Here is a 20,045-nt window from a genome sequence, read left to right on the forward strand (position 1 = left end):
CGGACACTACCACTGCATCACATGATCCCCTCCCCTAGATTGTGGGCCCAAGTTTTTGAGGTGGGACTTAAACTCCTAACTTTTAGACCTCGAGCTGCTGGTGCTACAATAGACAATAGATGCAGGAGTAGGCCATTTGGCCCTTCAAGCCAGCACCACCATTCATTATGATCATGGCTGATCATCCACAATCAGTATCCTGTTCCTGCCTTATCCCCATAACCCTTGATTACCCTATCTTTAAGAGCTCTATCCACCTTTTTCTTGAAAGTATCCAGAGACTTGGCCTCCACTGCCTTCTGGGGCAGAGCATTCCATACACCCACCACTCTCTGGGCGAAGAAGTTTCTCCTCAACGCTGTTCTAAGTGGCCTACCCCTTATTTTTAAACTGTGTCCTCTGGTTCTGGACTCACCCATCAGCAGAAACATGCTTCCTGCCTCTAGACTGTCCAATCCTTTAATAATCTTATATGTCTCAATCAGATCCCCTCTCATTCTTCTAAACTCAAGTGTATACAAGCCCAGTCGCTCCAACCTCTCAACATATGATAGTCCCACCATTCCGGGAACTGACCTCATGAACCTATGCTGCACTCCCTCAATAGCCAGAATGTCTTTCCTCAAACTGGGAGACCAAAACTGCACACAACACTCCAGGTGTGGTCTCATCAGGGCCCTGTACAGCTGCAGAAGGACCTCTTTGCTCCTATACTCAATTCCTCTTGTTATGAAGGCCAGCATGCTATTAGCCTTCTTCACTGCATGCTGTACCCACATGTTTGCTTTCATTGACTGATGCTACCTACTGGACAGCGTCAGTCATGGACTCTGCTAACTTCAAAAGGGCAACATCCTTCCTTGCTCCATACACCAACAACAACAATCAAAACGATTTACAAGATGTTTATTCGTTATCACGAGAGGAATTGAACTTAACAGTTGGATGTTATGAGGAACGTTCGGACAGTGGAGTGGAAGAGTGGAAGAGTCAGAGGTGGCCAGCTTGATGTATAATAACATCCCAACAAAGTGGATGAGGGAAGGAATATTTGCACCATACAAATGCCAGGCAATGACCATCACCAGTAAGAGACACTCTAACCACCGCCCCTTGACATTCAACGGTATTACCACCAGAAACTCAACTGGACTCACCACATAAACACAGTGGCTACAAGAGCAGGCCAGAGACGAGGGGAACTGCGACAAGTAACTCACCTCCTGGCATCCCAATGTCTATCCACCATCTACAAGGCACAAGTCAGGATGTGATGGAATACTCCCTCATATCTATACACATTCAATGCCTCCACCACCAGCACTCAGTAGCAGCAGTGTGTACTATCTACAAGGTGCACTGCAGAAATTCAGTAAAGATCCCGAGACAGCATCTTCCAAACACATGACCACTTCCATCTAGAAGGACAAGGGCAGCAGGTACTTGGGAACACTACCACCTGCAAGTTCCTCTCCAAGCCACTCACCATCCTGACTTAGAAGTATACTGCTGTTCCTTCACTGTCGCTGGGTTAAAATCCTGGAATTCCCTCCCTGAGGGTATTGAGGATCAACCCACAGGAAGTGAACTGCAGCAATTCAAGAAAGCAGATCACCCCCACCTTCTCAAGGGGCAACTAGGGATGGGCTATCAATGCTGACCAGCCAGGGACGCCCAAATCCCACAAATTAATAAGAAAAGATGTTCTCTCTGGTGGCGGGGGGGGGGGGGGGGGGGGGCAGGGGAGAGACCAGAACTTAGAGGGACATTACTTTCAATTAGGGTTTTTTTTTATCTAGATGGAGACATTTATTTATCTCCCAGAGGGTTAAGCAACTCTCTGCTTCACAAAGTGGTGTCGATGGGGGTCATTGAGTATTTTTAGGGCAAAGAGGTTTGTGTTAAGGCAAAGGAGTTCATAAGTTATCAGGGGTAAGATAGGAATGTGGAATAGGTCGGCCATGATCTTGCTGAATGGTATAGCAAGTTCGAGAGGCTGAATGGTCAACTTCTGCTCCTACTTCATAAATTAGTCCTCATGATGCTAAAACAAAACATTTTCTTTCTTTCAAGCGTTCTGTGAGGAAGGCTGCAGAAATGGTGGAAGCTGTGTTGGCCCGCAGATGTGTGCTTGTCCCCCTGGATTCACTGGACGCGGCTGTCAGATAGGTAAGGCAACCTCTCATTCACAAACACAATTTCCAACAACAAATAAACAATAGACAATAGGTACAGGAGTAGGCCATTCTGCCCTTCGAGCCAGCACCACCATTCATTATGGTCATGGCTGATCATCCTCAATCCTGTTCCTGCCTTATCCCCATAACCCTTGATTCCACTATCCTTAAGAGCTCTATCCAACTCTTTCTTGAAAGTATCCAGAGATTTGGCCTCCACAGCCTTCTGGGACAGAGCATTCCATACATCCACCACTCTCTGGGTGAAGAAGTTTCTCCTCAACTCTGTTCTAAATGGCATACCCCTTATTTTTAAACTGTGTCCTCTGGTTCGGGACTCACCCACCTGCGGAAACATGCTTCCTGCCTCCAGAATGTCCAGAATGGGCATGGATTTTTGAAGGAAGTACAACTGGAGCATAGCTTGAAAAAGGGCATGATGCCAAAAATCAAGCACACGTTCAGGGTTGTTTTCAAATACCTAGGAACCAAGGGAACCTACAGTTACTTTCTCTATGACAACCCCTCAGAGTTGATTTACCAATCAGCACCTTTTTCTCTGACTATGTAATTCGAAATTTGGCATCTTTCATTTGTCTTGATCAATGCAAGATGCATAGCTTTGGCAACATGTCCCTCTTTGTCGCAATATTTTGAAGTTAAATGAAATCTGATCTCGGTCAGATCCTGTTCATTCCCTGCACAGAAATTTTAAAAATGCATAAAATATCCCATTATTTCCAGATACAACTTATGCTACAATGTATTTTATGGCTATTTCTAATTACTTTTGATTATTGGAAGTTTATGGAATTATGGTTGGTTTGTCTGAAAGTAGCTTAGGCAGAACAGTGAACAACCTCCTTTCAATATTGCATCTTATTTGTTTCCATTTGTCAGACATTCCCCAACCAAGATCATAAAGGCTTATATGGCACAGTGGCAGTGTCCCTACCTCTGAACTATGAGGCCTGGGTTCAGGTCCCCCGAATCCAGAGGTGTGTCTTAACATCTTGGAACAGGCTGGTTGGGAAATACCTGATGGGATATTTTTTAAGGGAATATTTGACCCATTTTGGATGTTAGTACAGCTTACAATCTTCTCAAACTTTCACTCAGTTAATTTTTCCTTTCTTTGAGATGGTATCTAACTCTCCTTGTCCATTTCAATGGCTTTTTATGTAAACTTGTGTTTGTTACTCATTTTGTAACATATTTCGAACCAAATTCTCTCCATACCCATACTTCTTTTGTTAGTCTTTTTTTTTGCTGCTCCTCGTCATTCTGAATACTTTTGACAGGGAAACCAAAAACAAGTCATCCATTATTTTGCAAATTACTTCAACTTTCCAGTCTCCATCTTTCTAAGAGGAATAAGCATTATTTCATTCATCTTCATTGAAAACTCAGATACCCGTGGCTGGCCATTTTCCATGTTTTTTTCCTGCATCCTTTGCAGTAGCACAGTAATCAAGATTTGACACAGAGATGTGGCTGTAACCCAAAGGACCAGGCTAATGGCCTGGGGCCATGGGTTGGGATTGGACCATGGCAGATGGGCAGTAAATACAGAATTGAGAGCTAGATGCAGTAATGGTGATGATTAAATTACCCTCAATTCTCATTAGAAAATTCTGGTTCTCTCTGGACTATGTGTTACTCCAGATGCACAGCAATGTGAAAACAGTATGCAGCAGGTTAATAGGACATTAGCTTTCTTTGCAAAAGGCTGGGTTTACAGGAGTATTAAAGATTTGTTTCAATTGTATAAGAACATGAAAAGACCGCATTCAGAGAGCTGAGTGCAGGTTCGATCTTATCTCAAGTAAGATATAATTGCCATTAAGGGTGTTCACAATGATGTGTTAGGAGCAAAGTTAGTGCAGATGCTGGAATCTGTACAGAAAACAACAAATGCTGGAGATCACAGTAGGTCAGGCAGCATCCATGGAGAGAGAGCAAGCTAACGTTTCGAGTCGAGATGTTTGAAGCTCTGATGAAGAGTCATCTAGACTCAAAACGTTAGACTGCTGTCTCTCCACGGGTGCTGCCTGACCCATTAGGATCGCCAGCATTTGTGTTCTTCACAAGAAGTGTTCCCAGGTCTGTCCGATAAAGAGAGATTGGGCAAACTGGGACAATATTCATGAGAATTTAAAAGAATGAAAGATGATATAAATGAAACCTATAAAATGTAAATGCTTAAGATGTTTCCCTTGTGTTTAGGGTTTAAATGAGGGGACATATTTAAAAATAAAGGGGACTGCCACTTAGATGCGGAGAAATGATTTTACACAGAGGCCTGCGAACCTTTGGAATTCTCTATTAGCAAGGCCTGTGGAGAGTCAGTCTTTGACAATGTTTAAGACCATATTGAGACTGTAAGAAATAGAAACAGGAGTGGGCTGTTCAGCCCCTCAAACATGCTCCGCCATTCAATATAATTATGCAAGATCCAAAACTCCTCACATCTCCATTCCTGCCTTTTCCCAGTAACTTTTGATTCCTTGACTGATCAAGAATCTATCTATCTCTGTAAATAAACAGATGGACTCAGCCTCCCAGCTCTCTATGGCAAGGAATTCCAAAGACTCACAACCTTCTGACAGAAGACATTCTTTCTCAGCTCAGTCTTAAATTGGTGCCCCTTTATTCTTGTCCTTGGATGTCCCACAAGTGGAAACATTTTCTTAGCATTTATCCTGTGAAGGCCCTGAAGAATGGGGTGGCAGGGTTGCTCAGTGGTTAGCACTGCTACCTCACAGTGCCAGGGACCCGGGGTTGATTCCCACCTTGGGCAACTGTCTGTGTAGAGTTTGCACATTCTCCCCATGTCTGCGTGGGTTTCCTCCAGGTGCTCCGGTTTCCTCCCACAGTCCAAAGATGCGCAGGTCAGGTGAATTGGCCATGCTAAATTGCCGATAGTGTTAGGTGCATTAGTCAGGGGTAAATATAGGGTAGGGGAATGGGTCTGGTGGGTTACTGTTTGGAGGGTCGGTGGAGACCTTTTGGGCTGAAGGGCCTATTTCCATACTGTAGGGAATCTAATTCTATGTGTTTCAAAGAGATCACCTCTCACTCTTTGACATTAATACAGTGACTGACAGATTTTTTATTACAGCTGGTGTACAGGGCTATGGGCTGGGTAAAGGCAAGAAAATATTCAATCAGCAAGATCATATTGAATGACAAGGCACGCTCGATGGGCTGAACGGCTTACTCCTGTTTCTATATTCTTATGCAAATAATAATTGAGCAAGGCAGCCACTTCAAGAGCTATTGGGGATCAGCAATCAAGGTTTGCCTTGCCTGTGATAGCCACATCCCACGAAAGAGTAAAGTGAACAAAAGCTAACGTCTCACTATCTGCTTTGAGCTGCTATCCCTCCAGCTCAGTGTACCTCCAGAAGTCAGGTGGTACCCCCAATGGAATGTCTCTTAAAGTCACAGAGTTGGACAGCACTGAAACAGACCTTTCGGTCCATGCCGATCCAATATTCCAAATTAATCTCGTCCCATTTGCCAGCATTTGTCCCACATCCCACTTTCTGTACGTGTCGTGAAGTTAAAAACCAATAGCAAACCATGGGTGAATTCCTGGCCACTGATCATTAGCTATGGGTGGCACAATGATTAGCACTGCTGCCTCACAACACCAGGAACCCAGGTTCGATTCCAGCCTCAGGTGACTGTCTGTGTGGAGTTTGCACATTCTCCCTGCGTCTACGTGGGTTTCCTCCGGGTGCTCCAGTTTCCTCCCACAATCCAAAGATGTGCAGAATTGGTGGATTCATTTCATGGGAAGTTGCCCCATAGAGTCCAGGAATGTGCAGGCGAGGGTGTTAACCATGGGAAATGCAGTGCCCTGGGGACCAGGGTCTGTGTGGGACGCTCTTCAGAGGGTCAGTGCATAACTGAATGGCCTACTCCCACACTGCAGGATTCCTATGATTATAAGTTGTACAGGTAACTGCCATACTGAACTAATGGTTGAAACAAGACCTTCAGTGACGCAGAGATAATAATGGAATTGTATGCCTTAAAAAAAAGAGATAACTATTATCATTTTACATTTAAAAAAATTTAAGAATGCTCATTGAAAGCTACCAACAGTTGATTTCAACAATTCATTAGAAGGTCACAATGCAGCAAGATATTTTGATGTAAAATCCCACAGCTATCAACAATGTTCATTCATTGTTCCCTTTTTAGATGTTAAATGTATTTCATGTAAAAATTATCATCTGAGATATTCCATTTTCTTTGCTGCCTAAGGGCTTCATGTCACAGACTGCATCAATTATGTTTTTTGAACACAGACAGAAATTCTGATAGATTTTTGACTGAAAGCATCCAAAGGAATGTTACAAAAAGTCTATTTGCCCTTGTGCTGCTTCGAACATTGTCAACCATTGTGGAGGAAATGTTATAAACAAATAAATCGTCTGTCAGTGGCAATAGGGTCAGTTATCAAGCAGAAAATCGAAGATCTAAGGTAAATAGTTTCACAATATTGAGCTGTTAATTATTGGTAAATTTCACAAATATCAGAAATGACAACCAAACAAACTAAAACGACAAAATAAAAATCTGTACGAACTCCTGATGCTGCAAATCGTAAACAAAAACAGAAATTTCTGGAAGGTTTTCTGGTAAGATGGAGGTGGAGTACTGAGCACAGAACTTATCTGCTCCATCAGCTTTTGTTTTCATTTCTTTTCTACTCTCTCTTTTCCCATTATTGTTTTCTTTCTCTCTCTCTCTCTTTTACATTACTTCCCCCTTGTTGAGGAGCTTGGTCATAGTGACAGGATTGGCAGCGGTGAATGTGCCCATTGGCAGCAGTGCGGAGGTGAGTTGGGGTTTATGGAGATATGTGTCCACCACAGATTGATGGAGGTGGCAGCAGTAGCGAACTGGGGCCTAGTAGCAGAGTTGGCAGCATCAGCCGCAGCTGCATTGGTGGGTTTAGGCCCAGAGCAGTCACATGGCAAATTTGGAACCATGCGGTACCCAGTGGCATTGTTGGTGTGTCTGCATTGGCAAGGTCCATTGAAGGGCTGAAGAAGGGCTAATGCCCGAAACGTCGATTCTCCTGTTCCCTAGATGCTGCCTGACCTGCTGCGCTTTTCCAGCAACACATTTCCATCTCTGATCTCCAGCATCTGCAGACCTCACTTTCTCCTCAAGGTCCATTGAGGACTCATAGTGATGACAACATTGACGGTGCTGAAGAGTGACATGGTGGTTCAGTGGTTAGCACTGCTGCCTGCCTCACAGCGCCAGGGACCCGGGTTCAATCCCAGCCTGGGGCGACTGTCTGTGTGGAGTTTGTACATTCTCCCCGTGTCTGCATGGGTTTCCTCCAGTTGCTCCAGTTTCCTTCCACACTTCAAAGATGTGTATATTAGGAGGGTTGGCCATGCTAAATTGCCCATAGTGTCCAGGAATGTGCAGGCTAGATGAATTAGCTATGGGAAATGTAGGGTTAGGATCGGGGGAGGCTGAGTCTCGGCGGGATGCTCTTTTGTGGGTCAGTGTGGATTCAATGGGCTGAATGGCCTGCTTCCACACTGTAGAGGTTATTTCATTCTAGAAGCAACAGCAAAGATACTCACGCCTGGCCCATGACAAAGCACTTAACATCAAGGACTGTAAAGTTGAGCACTTTCTGTACTTTTTACTTTTCTGTCTTCATATTCTATGTTTTGGCTTTTTTTTTGTGTGCTTTAAGATGATGCTGGAGAGTGGTAACACTATATGATACTTTTCACTGTATTTTGTATCAAAATGCATGTGACAATAATAAATGAATTTGATATAGCAAATCAAAATCTCAGCAGCTCTGGCAGCATCTCGGGAAAGAAATAAACGTTTTCAGGTCCAGTGACCCTTCTTCAGAACTGTGTTTGGAAGGTCTACATCTGATGAAGTTATAAAGGAACAGCAAACCATGGTGGAGTTCCTGGCCACTGACAATAAGTTGTACTAGTAACTGTCATGCATAACTAAAGATTGAAACAAGATCTTCAGTGATGCAGAAATGGTAATGGAGGGAATCAAGGGTTACAGGGCAAAGGCAGGAAAGCACGCGTTAAGGTCATCCATAATCCTGTTGAATGGCAGAGCAGGTGTTCTGAGAAAGTGTCACTGGATCTGAAACATTAACCCTGGTTTCTCTCCATAAACGCTGCCAGACGTGCTGAGATTTTCCAGCAACTTCTGGTAATAAACTGACAACTTCATAAACAAGGACAACGTGAGGACTACAGATGCTGGAGGGTCAGAGTTTTGCTTACTTACAGTGTGGAAACAGGCCCTTCGGCCCAACAAGTCCACACCGACCCACCGAAGTGCAACCCACCCAGACCCATTCCCCTACATTTACCCCTTCGCCCAACACTGCGGGCAATTTAGCATGGCCAATTCACCTAACATGTACATCTTTGGACTGTGGGAGGAAACAGGAGCACCCGGAGGAAACCCACGCAGACACAGCGAGAATGTGCAAATTCCGTACAGACAGTCGCCTGAGGCGGGAATTGAACCCAGGTCTCTGGCGCTGTGAAGCAGCATTGCTAACCACTGTGCCACCATGCCATCCATTAAAAGTGTTGAAAAATGTGGCGCTGGAAAAGCACAGCAGCATCCAAGGAAGCATTCCCGATGAAAGGCTTATACCCAAAACATCGACTCTCCTGCTCCTCAGATGCTGCCTGACCTGCTGTGCCTTTCCAGTGCCACAGTTTTCGAACCTCATAAACAAACCATTCCATGGTGAGGCAACCATATTAGAGACACAGGATTTTTACACTGCATGGAACATATTATTGACTGTTAATATATTTAAAATAAATGTTCTTTTTATTTTACCTTGACATCTGAATAATTAAGAGAGAAAGTGAGGGCTGCAGATGAATAATTAAGATTGATGCAAGTCTCCTTCAGGGTACTATCCTGTGATGACATAGGAGTCACCTCTGTTATCCAATCAGTGCTCTTTGTGAGCTGAAACCTTGAGTATTGAGATATCATGGACCAGATCAAACCTCTTAAAAATATATTCTGAACATAGTCTAGACCCTAACATTTTCTTACTTTAGGTGTAAGTGTAACATGTCACGTTTCTGATGCAATTGGATTGATCAATCTACTCGATGCTAAGCAAAACACACTTTATCCATCCACTGTAGTTAAATTACAACAACAGAAAGAAATAATTGTATTAACTTAACTCTCTTGGGAAACTTAACAGAATAATTTATTATTGAACTACTAAGCAGTAACTGTTCCAATATAGTAACATCACAAAATACAGCTTTGACGAAAGGCAAATTCAGTAAAATGGATTGTCTTATAGACAATTTCCCAGTCCAGGAAGAAGATCATCAAGAGAAAACTCTGAGAGAGAGAGCATAGCAGGGAGAGATGTATTGGAGCATCCAAACCCAGCTTCAAGACGCCAGCAACTAAAACTGACAACCTAAAAAACCAAATCTCCTGGTTCTGTGGGAGCTTGACCCCACCCATCCAGGCTGTTTCTATTGTTCCAACTTTAAAATAAAATAAAACCCAAGGCCATACAAACTGTTTACCCTAGTGGCTCTGAGTAGAGCAATCGCCATGTTACTCTCAACTTTTCTCCATGAAGGAAAACCGGGACAAAATACATCTCTTTAAGCCAGAGTATTGTCACAGACACATAATGTAGCAATATGTGGATGCTAGAAATCTGAAACAAAAAACACAAATTGCTGGGAAATCACACAGCAACATCTGTGACCCTGTCCAGTGACCCTTCTTCAGAGTTTTAGGGGTAGCATATGGCTCAGTGGTTAGCACTGCTGCCTCACAGCACCAGGGACCCGGGTTTGAATCCAGCCTCAGTTGACTGTCTGTCTGGTGTTTATACATTCTCCCCATGTCTGCCTGGGTTTCCTCTGGGTGGTCCGGTTTCCTCACACGATCCAAAGATGTGTAGGTTAGGATGGATTAGCCATGCTAAATTGCCCATAGTGTCCAGGGATGTGCAGGCTAGGTGGACTAGCCATGGGAAATGCAGAGTTATAGAATTGGGGTGAAGTGTTGGATGGGTCTGGGTAGGATATTCTTCAGAATTCAGTGTGGCTTTGGTGGGCCAAAGGATCTGCTTCCATACTGTAGGGATTCTATCTGTTGTGTTCTAATGGAGCCAACCTCCATTCAGACCTACTTGGACACTGAGGTGATTAGATTAGATTCCCTACAGTGTGGAAACAGGCCCTTCGGCCCAACAGGTCCACACCGACCCTCCGAAGAGTAACCCAGCGAAACCCCTTTTCCCTCTGACATAATCACGCTCAGAACTGCAAGCTCATGCTGATCGTTATTCTGTATTCCAGTCCCAGGTCAATGTGTGAGTGACTCAGTACACTTCTCTACTTCTGGGCTTTATAGCCTCTCGAAGTTCTCCACCCATAGTTGACTTATATACATTTGGCTGGACTCTGCACACTGGCAATAAATCGCCTGCCCTTCAGTGTCACTGGGTCAAATTCCTGGACCTCCCTACCCGAACACTACTCTGCATTTACTTATAGAACATGGACTGCAGTGGTTCAAGAAGGCAGCTCATCACCACCTTCTCAAGGAGCAGCTGGGGACCAGCAATAAATGCTGGCCCAGCCAGTGACTCCCACATCCCATGTGTACGTGTTCCTATCTCCACATTTCTTTTACTTGTATAAGCTCCTTAAAACCTAACTGTTTGAGCAAGTCACCCAAATGGTGTCAGATTATGGCAGGTTATGCTGCTGTGAAGCACCTTGGAATATTTCACCATATTAAAGGCACTTGTTAAATGCAAGTTGTTGTTGTTGTTCCTTATACAATTTCCTTAAAACTCCTGCAGAGTTTAGGCACATTGAACCCTGATTCTTTTCTTAATTCATTGGTGGGATGTGGGTATCACTGGCTGGGCCCAGCATTTGTTGCCCGTCCCTAGTTGCCCCTTGAGAAGTTGGGGGAGAGCTGCCTTCTTGAACCACTGCAGTCCACCTGCTGTGGGTTGACCCACAACACTCTTAAGGAGGGAATTCCAGGGTTTTGACCCAGCCACAACGAAGAAAAGGCAACGTATTTCCAAGTCAGGATGGTGAGTGACTTTGGAGGGGGACTTGAAGGTGATGGTGTTCCCCTGTATCTGCTGCCCTTGTCCTCCTAGAAGGAAGTGGTCATGGGTTTGGAAGGTGATGACTAAGGATCTTTGGTGAATTTCTGCAGCGTATCTTGTAGATGGTATACACTGCTGCTACTGAGCATCAGTTGTGTAGGGACTGGATGCCCTGTATGAAACGTCGACTCTCCTGCTCCTTGGATGCTGCCTGACCTGCTGCGCTTTTCCATTGCCATGCTTTTTGACTCTGCGTTTGGATGTGGTGTCAATTAAGCTGAAGCATCTTTATCTTGGATGGTGTCAAGCATCTTGTGTTGTTAGGGCTGCATCCATCCATCCCACCCCTGACTTGTGACTTGTAGATGGTGGACAGGCTTTGGAGTGTCAGGAGGTCAGTTACTCACTGCAGGATTCCTCGCCTCTGACCTGCCTTTTTGAACCGCGACAGTCCACCTGCTGTGGGTTGACCCACAATGCCAGTAGGGAGGGAATTCTAGGATTTTGACCTTGTGACAATGAATGAACAGCGATATGTTTCCACCTCCTGACTCTCCAAAGCCTGTCCGCCAATAGCCATTGTGTTTGCGTGGTGAGTCCAGTTGAGTATCTAGTTAACAATAACCGCCAAGATGTTGATAGTCGGTATTCAGTGATTGTAACATCATTGAATGTGAAGGGTGAAGCTTAAATTGTCTCTTATTGGAGATATTCACAGCCTGGCATTTGTGAGGCATGTGTGTTACTTGTCACTTGATAGCCCAAGCCTGGATATTTTCCACATCTTATTGCTCTTGAACACAGACTGCTTCAAGCATCTGAGGAATTGTGAATGGCCCTGAACTTTGTGCAATCATTGGGAAACCTCACCTTATGGTAGAGAGAAGGTTATAAACCTCAAAAAAAAAGTATGAAACCAGACAGACCACCTGGCAGGGCCTAGGCACCAGAAATGACAATAGCAAAAAACAGCCCTGTCAATCCTGCAAAGTGCTTCTTGTTAACATCTGAGGGTTAGTGCCAAAATTCAGAAAGCTGTCTCACAGACTAGTCAAGCAACAGCCTGTTGTAATCATGGAAGCATACCTTCTGGCTAATGCCCCAGACACCAGTAGAACAGGCCCAGCAGAAGTGACTACATAATGGAGAGAATTGATTTTGAATCCTCAATACTGACTCCTAACCCCATGAAGCCTCATGGCATCAGGTCAAACATGGGCAAGGAAACCTGCTGCTGATTACTACATACCACCCCAACAATTTTCAGCTGGTGAATCTTGAACAACATTGAAAAACACTTGGATGAAACTCTGAGGGTGGTAAGGGCGCACAATGTACTCTGGGTGGGAGAGTTCAATACCTATCATCAAAAATGGCTTGGCAGCACCACTACTGAACTTTGGCTACCCAACAACACCATTATTGTCTCAGTAACAGGCACTAATTTCCACCATGGAATCAATGATAAATAGGACACAAACTGTGCTCAAACATTTGATGCTTCCAGACTGAAATAATTGTTTTATGTTCCACCCAGAAGCATTTATAAAAATGCAAACATGTAATCGTCTTTAAACCATCCCCATCAACTGTATTCTGAAACACAAAAATAAATCCTTTGCTCTATTTGATGTTGATAATGAAAGTGGATTTGCGATTCACAGAAAGAAGAATTTTTAATAAAAGTGTCTGTTCCTCAGACTGATGTACCTGCTTCCAAATTACTAAATGGAGATGGAGTATAAGACGAAGGGAGTCTCACTGAAACTATACAAGGTGCTGGCAAGACCACATCTGAAGCACAGTGAGCAGTTTTGGTCCCCTGATTTGAGGAAATATACAATTTCATTGAAGACAGTACAGAGAAGGTTCACTAGAATGATCCCTGGTAAGGAGAAATTGTCTTATGAACAAATGCTAAACAGCTTGGGACTGTACTCACTGGAGTCTAGAAGAATGAGAGGTGATCTCATGAAAATATGACAGATTCTCAAGGGGCTCATCAGGGTCAATGCTGAGAGGATGCTTCCCCTCATGGGAGAGTCTTGGAACAGAGGCCATAGGCTCAGAATAAAAAGGTGCCAATTTAAGACTGAGATGAGGAGGAAGTTCTTCTCTCGGAAGGGTATGAGTCTTTTTCTCAGAGCCGTTAGTAAGAACAGGATTTATAATGCTTTTAAAAAGCACTATTGGATTTTGTTTTATTTTCTTTCTGAATACATAAGCCCCTTGTGGCAACACAGTTCTGTGCTTTGATGATAGAAATGGGCAAACTATTTGCTGTCAATCTTATTACTAACCTGTGGGACCTTCCCACAAACCAGCAGTCCTGAGGGTAACAAAATCACACTCTACCTCATAAACATTAGCGATTTCTGATATTCAAACTCAGGTATTCTGCTCGTTCGGTTTTTCTAATGACATATTGTGCTATAAAGATAACAAAGAAACTTATGTAATAAATTGCTGCTTCCTAAATTGACATGTAGCATTTCAAATGAAAAGAAGTCCCCAGTTTACCACAAGTCACTGCATTTCAAAAGCAATTCATTGCACTTGAAGTATTTTGGGATGTTTCAGAATAAATGTGATTAAGTACCATATCAGTGTGAGTTCTTCCTCACTTCAAGCAGCCCAAAAATTTCCTTTTGTGATGCTTCCATAAGCATGGACTAGGGTAAATCTAATTTGGCATTTAATGGCCCATTTATTCAGTAGCTTTCCTACTGCATTGATGCACAAAACTGGAGCACAGATTGAGAGCACAGCCATCAATATGATCAAGTGTTGGATTCTGACAAGTGACATGAGAACAGAGGAGGCTGTTTTTGCACTCACTTCAACCTCAGGCGAGCTGCAATATCACCCTAATGTGTCCAACATCTGGAAAATGTTTCATGATAATATTTTAAAATTTCTGTTTCCCTGAAAAGGTAACTGTCCAAAGTGCTGTGAAGCATGAGGCTGACAAAGCCATCCAGTTCCTCAAGCCTGTTCAATCATTCAGGAAGATCATGACCTGCTTCATAATCCCACTTTGCTTTATCTCACTCCGTGTAACACTCCATTTCCTCATCAGTAAAAACAATTCAGCTCCATTTTTAATATTTTCAATGAGCCAGCACCACTACAATTCTGTTCCTTCCAGAGAGCAAAGAGAGATAAACAATTCCTCTGCCTTAAATAGCAGATTCCTTATTTTCCCTTTTGGTTCCAGATTACCCCACAGTTGGAATGATCCTCAGCCCTCTCGTGGCTCTTTAGAGTCCAAATGCTTCAATAAGATCATTCTTCTAAACCCTCCAATGAGCAAATGTCCAACTGGCTCAACCTTTTCTCATAAGGTTACACTTTCCTCCCAGGAATAAGCTGGTGGACTATTATCTCCAAACCACCTGGATCCTTATTGAAGTAAAGGATGCAAAACTGTATCGAGTACTCCGGGTTCAGTCTCATCACTGCCCTGCACAGCTGTAACAACACCTCGTAGCTTTTATACTCCATTTCCCTTGTGATCAAGGCAATCATTCTGTTTGCTTTCCTAATTAAATGCTGTGTTTGCTCACTAACCTTGTAATTCATAAACACGGAAACCCAGACGGCTCTGAAGTGCAGCATTCTGCAGTCCATCTCCACTTAAATAGCAACTGAAAGAACTGTGGATGCTGTAAATCAGAAACAAAAACAGAAGTTGCTGAAAAAGTTCAGCAGGTCTGGCAGCATCTGTGAAAAGAAATCAGAGTTAATGTTTCAGGTCAGGTGACTCTTCTGAAGGGAGCTGGGTCTGGGCGAGTTGCTCTTTGGTGGGTCGGTGTAGACACAATGGGCCAAATGGCCTGTTTCAACCTTTTGGGTTTCTATGATTCAAGGGCCCTCTTTTCTGTAGACAAAAGAAAATGTCTATGTATTGTACCTGTTTCACCACAAAAACAAAATAAGTGATAGTTCTTCGTTGGTTCATTTCTTTGGGAAATGTCTTGGCCAGTCAAATTCAACGTGTCCAATTTCAAATAAAACTAAAGCTTGGCAATTAACTGTCAGTCATCATCTAACGAGTGTATTTGCTATGGTGACAACTCTACCAATTAGAGTGCACTTGCCAACCTATGAGCACTTTCCTATCCTATAGAATAAATCTGTTTTGTCTTAACATTGGTGCTTCTTACGAATTGTCCTGATGGGTCTAAGTTGAAAAGCTTCAACAAAATGTATTATTTCTTTCAGCAATGCACTATTTTGAAACAGCACGTGTGCCAGTTCTCACACTGTCTGAGGTTACCATGAAGGTCTCACCTTCTCAACATCACCCTCTTTTGTGAGGTGTGGTGATCCTCAGGTTAAACTATCACCAGTTCCGCATTCCACTGCATAAAAATTGTATTGTACTTCCATTTCTGTAAAACATGTGGCCTCCTTATTTAATATTAAATAAGGAGACACTGGATACTGCAAAGTCTACGGGCCCTCAGAACATTCCGGCAATAGTACTAAAGGCTTGTTCTTCAGAACATGCTGCTCTACAAGGCACAAGTCAGGAGTGTGATGGAATACTCCCCACTTGCCTAGCTAGGTGGAGCTCCAACAACACTCAAAAAACTTGACAGCAACACTGACAAAGCAGCTCACTTGGGACCACATTTATAAGCACCCACTCCCCCCACCACCAATGCTCAGTAGCAGCAGTACTATTTACAAGATGCGCTGCAGAAATTCACTAAAGATGGCATGTTCCAAACCCATGACCACTTCCATCTAGAAGGACAAGGGCAGCAGATACATGGGTACTGCAAGTTGCACTCCAAGCCACTCACCATCCTGACTTGGAAATGTATCACCATTTCTTCAGTCTCACTGGGTCAGAATCCTGGAATCCCCTTCCAGATGGTATCATGGATCAATCCATAGTGAACAGACTGCATCGATTCAAGAAGGCAGCTCATCACCACCTTCTCAAGGGCAAATAAGGATAGGCAATAAATGCTGGGCCCAACCAGCAATAGCCACATCCCATGAGTGAATATTAAAAAAATGGAAAAAAAGAGTTCAATACTTTAATGAATAAAGAAGCCATTCGCTAAATCATTTCTTTTTTAATCTATATTCATCTTCTGATTTTTACTTCCTGTCTTACCTCCTAGAGGACCAGGTCTATCTTCCCATCAATGTCCAGGTGACATGTAACAAATATGAGACCGAACTTGTCTATTCAGGATAACGGTGAATCGATCCATGGAGCTGCTAGGGAACTCTGTGTGAGTTATTATATTGGTTGGAATTTTTACCTTCGTTCCTCATGGCCCACAAGGGGAGGGGTAATGTTAGTAATTCAGCAAACCAGCCAGTGATTTGGTTTTCAGTCATTACTTTTAACTTTTGGAACAAAGCCCACTCCAAATCGTTTGCAAACTTCCCAAAATTGACTCAGAACTTGGTGCTACAAGCTCAAAAGCAACAAAGCCTTCAACATTTTTTCAGCAATCTCTGATCAATACATACACTTTCATCAACATTTTCTCCTTGTGTCCTACAAGTGCACTTATGACACAGAAGGTTTGAAAAATAAACTTCATCTCCTGGTACAACAATCTATTACGATGTCGGCTTTCTTGCTTCTCACCAATTTTGCAGTTTCAACGTTATCAGTAACACAGCAAGATTCATTCATATTGGAATATATCATGACAGTGCAAGAGTTAAACTGAAGGGAACAAGCCTCCTGATTAATAAATATGCTTAGCAGTGGAATTTTGTGCTCAGAATTCTTTCTGAGTAGTTTGTTGTAGCCAGTGAGGCATTGCAATTCCTAGCGCACCAGTGTAAAACATCTTTGCTTTACAACACACTGTCCAATTTGTTGATGAGGTTGGTAATGTTCTTTATCCTCTCTGTCATGCTTAATGGAATGTAAGAAAACCGTGGGCAAAATTAGGTCCTTCCCCAAGTCAATGCAACAGTCAGTTCATTTGCTTTATTTATTACTCCTTGACATAAACTGCATAGTGGGCTATAAACAGGCTGACCCATTACCACTTGCTGTGGAAAGAAACTGCTCATTGCTTTTCTGAAATAATTACACATTGTGTAAATGTCCCATAATGAAAGAAATGTCTACTGACTTAAAGAATACAGAGATAATGCTTGCTTATTGCAACTTTTTCTTATGCTGCTGAAGTTCATCTATTGTACTACTTAACAGTTTATTTTGAGTTAGAAATTCATCATTGCTGCCCTCTAATGACATGTAAACTCGTCTGTTTCTTCTTGTGAAACTCAAAAGTGGCCTATTTTCCTCAGTCCAGCTCTTTTATGGTTTCTCATAACAGTCTGGTATAAGAAGCTTTGCACAACTTGCAAATAGTTTTAAGATGCTATCTTTAATACAGGGCCTTGGTGAGGCCATACCTTGCATATTGTGTGCAGTTTTAGTCTCATAGTCTGGGGAAGGACATCCTCGCTATTGAAGGAGTCCAGCAATGGTTCACCAGACTGATTCCCGGGATGGCAGGACCAACATATGAGGAAAGCCTGGATCGATTGGGCTTGTACTCACTGGAATTTAGAAGAATGGGGGGGCGGGGGGGGGGAAGGGGGGGGATGGGGAAGGTCTCATAGAATCATATAAAATCCTGATGGGACTGGACAGGCTAGATGCAGGAAGAATGTTCCTGATGTTGGGGAAATCCAGAACTACGGGGTAAGTCATTCAGGATTGAGTGTGGAGAGATTGAATGGCCAAAAGGCCTATTCCTGCCCCTATTTTCTATATTGTTCTGTGTTTCTAGCTGCCCTCCATGGTTCCTCAGTATTTTGGCCAGGTTTCCTGCAGACTAACTGTTGGGATGCTTTCAGCTGAATTGCTGGTTTTAGACCACCTCAGTTTTGGTGTCAATGGAAGTTAGTGGAAATCATTTTGGAAGGAAATATAAAATCGACACTCAAAGCAAGCCCATGGTTGGACAGTGATGTTAGTATAGCTTATCTTTCCAGTGTATATAACAGATCTGATCACTGAATGCATTTCACAAATGATTAGTGTGTTCAGCAATTATCCTTTTTGTTTCTAGAGCACTTGTTATAATCACCATTCAGGATCATTTATACTGACAGTTCCCAACAGTTAGAACTCATTCCTTTATGAAAATGAGACTTATTGTTGAAATATCACAATGAGAATTAACTCCCTTCATGCAGAAATAATATGCCCTAAACTTGCATATTTATTTTCTGTTTGTGTTGTGCCTGTCAGAAATGATTAGCATTATATACGTAGTATACAATCTTTTGTTCAACAGTTAATCATACAATGCTAGAATGCAGGGTATATTTTCAATGTTGTCTGATCACAGTAGACTTTAAATCATATGCCAGGGATAATTACACTTTGAGAAATGATGTGTTTGCAGCAGGAATATTAAATAGCATGATAGAAATCTGTGAAGATACAATAGTTTGTCTGTGATCTATTGGCTTAATTCACAGATTGATTTCTTAGTGAAATAGCTATATCTGAAACTGGATATGCAATTTTGCAATTTGTGTCTACACCCTTCGACTGGTGGAAATCATTTCCATGGACAAAGTACATATTGAGAGGATATTTCTTTGTGGAACAATCTGGAACAAGACTTCATAGTTTTAGGATAAGGGTTGGCCGATTTAAATCAGAGATCAGGAGAAATTACTTTTCTCAAAGGTCTTGAATCTGTGCAATTCACTCCCTGAGTGTGCAATGGGTGCTGGGAATCTGAATAAATTTAAGGAGGGGACAGACAGATTTTTAATGAGTAATAAGTTAAAAGTCATGGACAGCGAGCAGGAAACTGGAGTTGAGGCTGAGATGAGATCAGCCAGGATATTATTATATGATTGGGCAGGCGAGAGGGTCTGAATTGCCTACTCCTGCTCCTAGCTCTTATGTTAAAAGCCCAAAGATATGCAGGTTAGGCAGATTAGCCATGAGAAATGCAGGGTTAAAGGTGCCCTATGGGAGGCTTATCCAGACGATTAAAATGCATGGGACCATGGTGACTTGACCGCGCAGATTTAGAATTAGCTTGCCCAGAGAAGACAGAGAGTAGTGGTGAAAGGGTATTTTTCAGGCTGTCGCTCTGTGACCAGTGGTGTTCCATAGGGACCTGGACTGGAACTTCTGCTGTTTGTGATATACACAAATGACTTGGATGAAAATATAGATGGGTGGGTCAGTAAATTTGCAGATGATATAAAGATCGGTGAAGTTGTGGACAGTGTAGAAGTTTGTCAAAGGATACAATGGGATTTGGATCACTTGCTGATATGGGTGGATATATGCCAGATGGAGTTTAATCTGGGTAAGTGTGAGATGTTGCATTTTGGGAGATAAAATGTTAAGGAAAAGCACACAGTTAATGGCAGGACCCTGAACAGCATTAATGTACAGAGGGATATTGGGGTTCAGATCAATAGCTCCCTGAAAGTGGGCATGCAAGTAGATAGAATTACAAAGAAGGAATATGGCACGTTTGCCATTTTTGGTTGGGGAAGAGAATACAAGAGTCAGGATGTCATGTTGCAGCTTTATAAGACTTTGGTATGGCCATACGTAGAGTATTGCGTTCAGTTCTGGTCACCACATTACAGGAACGATGTCGACGCTTTGGAGAGGGTGCAGAAGAGGTTTACCAGGATGCTGCCAGGATTAGAGGGTATGAGCTTTAAGGAGAGGCTAGAAAAACTTG

At 42.8% G+C, this 20,045-nt stretch overlaps 1 protein-coding gene across 6 annotated transcripts in view; it reads left to right on the forward strand.

Moving 5' to 3' along the window:
* Positions 1-20,045, forward strand: part of LOC122557625 (protein kinase C-binding protein NELL1-like) — a 1,008,016-nt gene that overhangs the window by 777,941 nt on the left and 210,030 nt on the right. For 4 of the 6 annotated variants that reach the window (XM_087996278.1, XM_087996273.1, XM_087996276.1 and 1 more), the window contains one exon: positions 2,074-2,169. The exons of the other annotated variants lie outside the window; for them this stretch is intronic. In XM_087996278.1, the coding sequence (XP_087852404.1) occupies positions 2,074-2,169 (96 nt within the window). The remainder of the gene's footprint in view (positions 1-2,073; positions 2,170-20,045) is intronic. 6 annotated transcript variants of the gene reach the window in all.

Source organism: Chiloscyllium plagiosum, unplaced genomic scaffold (genome assembly GCF_037043375.1).
Source record: "Chiloscyllium plagiosum isolate Xiang-an unplaced genomic scaffold, Cpla_swu_hap1 HiC_scaffold_18, whole genome shotgun sequence".
In the NCBI taxonomy this organism is placed as follows: Eukaryota; Metazoa; Chordata; class Chondrichthyes; order Orectolobiformes; family Hemiscylliidae; genus Chiloscyllium; species Chiloscyllium plagiosum.